The 6,692-nt window shown below is 48.9% G+C and overlaps 1 protein-coding gene across 2 annotated transcripts in view; it reads left to right on the plus strand.

Annotated features, from left to right (window-relative positions):
- Positions 1–100: 100 nt before the first annotated feature.
- LOC103129647 (glutamate receptor ionotropic, NMDA 1-like) overlaps positions 101–6,692 on the plus strand; it is an 11,518-nt gene continuing 4,926 nt past the window's right edge. For both annotated transcript variants that reach the window (XM_007540817.2, XM_016665301.1), the window contains exons 1-7: positions 101–339; positions 2,185–2,297; positions 2,370–2,518; positions 2,588–2,745; positions 5,048–5,209; positions 5,279–5,388; positions 5,462–5,607. In XM_007540817.2, coding sequence (XP_007540879.2) covers positions 116–339; positions 2,185–2,297; positions 2,370–2,518; positions 2,588–2,745; positions 5,048–5,209; positions 5,279–5,388; positions 5,462–5,607 — 1,062 coding nt within the window. In that variant the 5' untranslated portion in view covers positions 101–115. The remainder of the gene's footprint in view (positions 340–2,184; positions 2,298–2,369; positions 2,519–2,587; positions 2,746–5,047; positions 5,210–5,278; positions 5,389–5,461; positions 5,608–6,692) is intronic.

Raw genomic sequence — 6,692 nt, forward strand, 5'->3', positions numbered from 1 at the left:
CACACACAGAGACACACACAGACACATACACACACACAGAGACACACACACAGTTCATCAGGAGGCTGAATCCTGTCCATCTGCTGCCGGTCTGGATCAGAACCAGGATGGATCCATGTATGAAATGTTTTCTTGCACTGTGTTAACATGTCTCTGTCTCTCTGTGTCTCTCTGTGTGTGTCTCTCTCTCACCGTCTCTCTCTGTCTCTGTCTCTCTCAGGAAATCCCCCGCAGCACTCTGGACTCCTTCATGCAGCCGTTCCAGAGCACTCTGTGGCTGTTAGTCGGTCTGTCGGTCCATGTGGTGGCAGTGATGCTCTACCTACTAGACCGGTTCAGGTAAACACCTCACCTGAGGCTGGCCGGGTCCAGAACCTCCACTTGACCAGCATAAAGCTGCGTGCGCACAAAAAAAGTGCGGTCCCATATTTTACGCAAAAGTCAGCATGTATAAAAATGAACGTTGTGTCAAAGTTAGCGTAAATATACACACACTTTTTCGCTGGGTGAAAATGTGCAGCAGCCACACAAACTTTTACTGTGGACAATATCAAACCACAAAGCGTCAAAACTCACCTAAAATCACTGAAGTCTGACTACATTCAGTTATTTAGACCAAGAAGCACCAAACCGATGTTTTTTTCATGATTTTAACATTTTATTGTTTAAACGATGAAACCGAACCCATTCATCCTCAGACAATAAGCTAACACGAACACAAAATAAAGAAAATAAGAGCATGTGAAAACCTCGCTCTAATGTAAATGGCACTTTTCCTCAGTTTGTGTCTCAGAGATGTAACACATTGATCTGTGAGCCGAAATGCATCTATGGGGTCATTTCATTCTCACTGAAAACAGGAAACAGGCTCAGCAGATTAACTCCAACCTGCCGAGTAAAACTAATCAACAGGTTTGATTATTTAAGGTGATCCAGGTGTGTCTGCACCTTTTAAATAAAATATATAATTATTGTTAGAAATCCTCATACTTCTACAAACCAGGCCGTTGCCATGGTTACTGCTTCACGTGGCGGCAGACTTCCGGGTATTTATGCTAATTTACATTCATATGTATTTATGGAGGCGACAGGCAAATTAGGATTAATAAAGGAAAGGTGCACGGCCACCTGCGGCTTTATGCATCCCTTTTTTTTGTGTGCCGCACTTTTCTAAATTTTTCCGTTTGCCAAGTTTTAGTGTGAAAACTGCACAGTCTTTTATGCATGAGGCCCGTGGTCTGGTCCGCTCTGTTGCTGCTTAACTTCTTAATTTACCCCAGAGTTTCTGGTCCGGTTCGGTTACATCAGCAGAACCTCACACCAGAATCCGTAAACCTCGCATCACTTTTTCTTTCTGTTTGGAGTTGTAAAAACGGCAAATAGAACTTAAACTTTAAAAGTTTAAATAAAAAATTGTAAAAAATTAATCCACATAAATGCTAATAATTTCTAACGGACTTTAAATCCCGGACAAGCCCCCAATCTGGAGCTGTACAGTTGTCATATTACCACACAGTAATCTTTTCTGTCCTACTAAAACAGCCAAACGGAGGGATGGAGACGACACAAAGGTAAAATGTAATAAATCAGAGACGGCACAACTGGGGCAAATTTACCACGTAAAGAAATACTGAATGGTGTTGAAGATGATGTTAAAAATTTACATCCTCAGATGAAGAAATAAGCAGGATAATTTAAAATAGTACAGACAATGCCTGTACAGAAGTTTGACAAATCAAAGTGTTGCCAAGCACACAGTCTCAGTTGGTCCTTCAGTTTTCTTATGTTTCTGTGCATTTTTGTGTGAATTGGTTTAATTCTGCAGTGTTTGGCCTGAACCTGGCTCACTGCTGCCCTCTTTCCACTGAAGTGTGTAAAAACAAAGTCGTTGAATCTCTCGCTGGTGGATTTTTTAAGTCGGTTTGAAAACACGCTGGCAGCAGACTGCGCTCGTCCCCACACCTGGCCCCGCCCCTCAGTGTACTAGGCTCCGCCCACATTGTTGACTCATTCGTCTGGGGGCGGAGCCAAGCTTTCCGAGAGGTTTGCTGCTTTTATGTTCAGACTAGAATCTGCGCAGAACGCTCAGAGTGAACTTAATCGTCTGAACATGTGACCTCAGCGCTGACTCCGATTGGCCGATTGGCCGTGTTTGACCCTGTTTGACCTGCTGTGTGTCTGCAGCCCGTTTGGAAGGTTTAAGGTGAACAGCGAAGAAGAAGAAGAAGACGCCCTGACCCTGTCCTCCGCCATGTGGTTCTCCTGGGGAGTTCTGCTGAACTCGGGGATCGGAGAAGGTAGCGACGCTCGCGTTTCTGCTCGCCTGTGGCGCCCGCGGCGCTGACAGCGTGTCACTGCTCCCCCTGCAGGTGCCCCACGGAGCTTCTCCGCCAGGATCCTGGGCATGGTGTGGGCGGGGTTTGCTATGATCATCGTGGCGTCGTACACCGCCAACCTGGCAGCCTTCCTGGTGCTGGACCGGCCTGAGGAGCGCATCACTGGCATCAACGACCCCAGGGTGAGCGCCCGCCTTCCGTTCGCCGGTTGGGGCGATGATGTCATGCGGTAACAGCTGATGTGCTTCCAGCTGCGTAACCCATCGGATAAGTTCATCTACGCCACGGTGAAGCAGAGCTCGGTGGACATCTACTTCCGGCGGCAGGTGGAGCTGAGCACCATGTACCGCCACATGGAGAAGCACAACTACGAGAGCGCCGCCGAGGCCATCCAGGCGGTCCGAGACAAGTAGGCGGAGCCTCGCCGGCAACCTTCACACTGCGGCCTGGAGGGACGCCAGTCCCTCAGTTTTGCCTCAATGCGACCTGTAGCTGATGTTTCCATGACAACACAGATCAGCTTCTTATAATCCGATGTTTTCTGTTCGTTCAGGTCGGATGAATGCGACCAGAACGTCATCAATGCACAACAAACGTCACTATTCTGATACGGAGAAAAGCAACCATGGAAACCATGGCAACCACCAGCGGACGATAACGAGGATTTAGTTCTTAATGTTTTGGCTCTAAACACCTCAAATAAGCTGGTGTAACAACTACTGATCCAGTAATCTATCAATTGTTCTGATGATTAATCAAATAAAAATTATAAAATGAGATAAATGCTGCCATAACAGCAGTGTTACTATTGGATATCAACATCGGCCCATTTCTCATATTTCAGCTTCCTTATTGCTTTTCTGTAGTCTAGAAAATTAATCTGCAACAATAAAAGCTCACTTTAAGTTAACCTGGACAAAAGTTCTAGAAAAATCTGAAATTATATTCAACTTAATAAAGAGGCAGGCTCACCAAGCATTGGTAGATAAAAAAGTCCAAACTGCAGCTTCATCTATGTGTTCATCTCCAGTCAGCTTAAACTCTGACCTTGCCCAGACGTTTTTAGCTTTGTGTTCATGTTAGCAGGATTTGACTCCTTCGTTTGTCACAGAAACTCGTCTACCAGCTGCGCTCCGCCACACATCTGTTGGGACCAGGACGATATGAAACGCATTTTCTGGTTCGTCCATAGAGCTACAGCGCAGCCGCCTGCAGGGTCAGTCCACCCGCTCACCTGTAGAAACACACCTGGCACCACCAGGCTAACGGCTGCTGGACTCCAGGTGTGACCTTGGTGCAGCTCTTATGTCTGGAGATCCTTGGATCCTCTTTACAGACCGTCACACAGATAAGTTTGTTAGAATCAACAGAGGTGCTGCTTGCAAATTAGATACATTTTATTTGGTTGAGATGCTCGATGGTGGAAATGGTCACAATTTATTTTATTATACAAAAATAACCACATTAAAAAGCAGGAGTCTCTGCTGGCCCTGGGAACCTTACAGCTGAAAAATAATTAAATAAAATGATTGGGGAGGAAATAAGGAAACCCAAATATAACTAGACACTCCCAGCTGCTCCCCAACAAAACACTCACACTGAAATCCCTGGTGAAAACCACAAAGGCACAAACTCCCTTCCTTCAGCCTAAATGAAACGGCAGGTCCCTTTGAAATGAGCCGGAGGGCCGGGGCCCCAGAAACCCAAACCATACTTCATCAGTAATACCAACCAGTGGCGCAACTGCACATTATTCAGGTGGATGCGAAAACATAAATTGCCCCCCCCCGATGGAAGGAACTTCAGGGTGAAGGGCCGACGCTACGTGGAGTGTAAAACTCGCTACATTTACCTCGTTATGTGCGAGAGGTGAAGGAGCGTGAGCCGCGCTGAACTGTATGGGAAAACATAATCGGCGCGTCGCCCCCTCCAGACGGGGTTTTGGCGCCCCCTCTGGTGCTGCGCCCCTATGCGTTGCATACGCTGCATACCCACTTTTTGCGCCTCTGATACCAACCAAGGGGAAAACATTCTGATCTGAAACCGAAACAGGATGTTTCCTTCAGAAATCAAGTGGAGGAATCAGAAACCCAAGATCAATGTTAGGATCACTCCTCTGCCAGCTGGGATCTGGTCTCAGCAATCTACCTGCTGTCCTGATTACCTGCCTCCATAACGAGTCAGCGGCGCTGTCAGCGTCGTCCATATTTGGGCAACAGGAAGAGCGCGCAGCGGCATACTTCCGGGCCCGGCTACACAGGCGTCGCTCCAGCTAATTCAAGGATGCTTAACGGTCCCCCAAAAAACGATAAAACCCCGGACATTATGATAAACCAATGAAATCCCCAGGACAAACTTAAAAATGGGACGTTATGCTGCTAGCATTAGCAACAACTCAGAGGAAGTGAAAGCGCTGAGCCGGAACACATGCGCTAATAACAAAACCTCGAGGAATGTAATAATGGCGGTTCTGAGGTCATCTGACGAATCTTTACAACCCTAAACACAAGATAAGCTTTTTCATTAGCATCCATGTTTACTTCCACTGAGCATCCTCGGTAGTTGTCCTCTGCTGCGCATGCGGGAAACTTTCTGCTTGTTTTCAGTTCACAGGACTCGCGTGCAGGTCGCATGCGATGCAAAGCGGTTTTACAGTAAATGTGACCGTGAAGGCCTGCAGCGTCCTGATGCGCCGTGTGCTCCTCCCGCAGCAAGCTCCACGCCTTCATCTGGGACAGCGCCGTGCTGGAGTTCGAGGCGTCGCAGAAATGCGACCTGGTGACGACGGGGGAACTGTTCTTCCGCTCCGGCTTCGGCATCGGCATGAGGAAGGACAGTCCCTGGAAGCAGAACGTCTCTCTGGCTATTCTCAGGTACCGAACGCCACACCGCAGCAGCTCCACAAGCCCCGCCCACTCACGCTTCGCCCACTTCCTCCACAGCTCGCATGAGAACGGCTTCATGGAGGATCTGGACAAGACGTGGGTTCGCTACCAGGAGTGCGACTCCAGGAGCAATGCCCCCGCCACACTCACCTTCGAGAACATGGCAGGTAGGACGCAGGCCCCGCCCTCTCCGCCGCCGCCAGGCAGGTGAACCGTAAGCTGCATCTCCCCCCGCTCCAGGTGTGTTCATGCTGGTGGCCGGCGGCATCGTCGCTGGGATCTTCCTCATCTTCATCGAGATCGCCTACAAGCGACACAAAGATGCGCGCAGGAAACAGATGCAGCTGGCCTTCGCCGCCGTCAACGTGTGGAGGAAGAACCTGCAGGTAGGCGGAGTTACCTGGTGGTGGCGGTGTGTTTTACCTGTCTCTCCTGAACGTCACGGTTTACTTCCAGAAAGCCAGTCTGTCACATGACCTGTGTGTTGTGTTGTTGTCATGGTAACACACCATGAGTGACTATATCGGGTTGAATTGGTGAGGATGATCCTCCTCCTCCAAACGGCCTACTCAAAGCCCAGATTGACCCGTTTGTTCCAGAGTTGAAAATCATCAGGAAGTTGCTGGGCTTCAGGAAGTGACCTCACAGGTCCAGCAGGTCAGAATCCAATATGGCTGCTGCAGCAGAGACCAGCACTTCCTGCTGCTGGGCCCAGTACGCTCTGATTGGCCAGCTTCTGTGACGTCACAAAGCCCCGCCCACGTCAAACTTTACTGAGCAGACCAAACACATCTGGAGCTTTTATTCTGAAAATCCAACACATCACCTGGTTCTGGTTAGAACTGGACCACAGGTTCAGAGCGGGAGAGTTCTGATCCAAGTTTTCCTACAGTTCCTCCCTGATGGGCCCCTCGGTCCAGTCCAGTTCTGCCGATCAGAACCGGTTTCTGTTCACAGATGGTGGATCCGAACCAGAACCGGGTCGAGCTGCAAACCGTTTCTCTTTTTGTCTCTTTATCAACAAACCTCAACCAGCTAGCTTTTAGCATGGGGTTACCATGACGACACAGAAATCCATGACAGGCTGCAGGGTCAGAGGTCACCATCAGAGGTCGGGTCTTGTTGCTCATGGGGTTCACTGACCATCAGGGAAAGGTCAAAGGTTAAACTCATGATGATGATGATGATGTCAGACACCTTGTAACCATCACCCCCCCAAGGAGAGACGACATTATTCCAGCTGAGCGTTGGTATAATGAGCCCATGTGATGTCACTTCCTGCTTCTTTGTCCCAAACAGGAAGTGCTGCCTTTGTTTCCTGTTGTGTTTGACCCTCATGTCGTTGTTCACCTGCTGCTGTGTTTGTAGGACGTTTTACCCCTCATCTGGGCACACACACACACGCAGACGCACGCATACACACACACACACACACACGCAGATACACACACACACACGCAGATACACACAC

The sequence above is a fragment of the Poecilia formosa genome, unplaced genomic scaffold (assembly GCF_000485575.1).
Source record: "Poecilia formosa unplaced genomic scaffold, Poecilia_formosa-5.1.2 Scaffold561, whole genome shotgun sequence".
Taxonomy (NCBI): Eukaryota; Metazoa; Chordata; class Actinopteri; order Cyprinodontiformes; family Poeciliidae; genus Poecilia; species Poecilia formosa.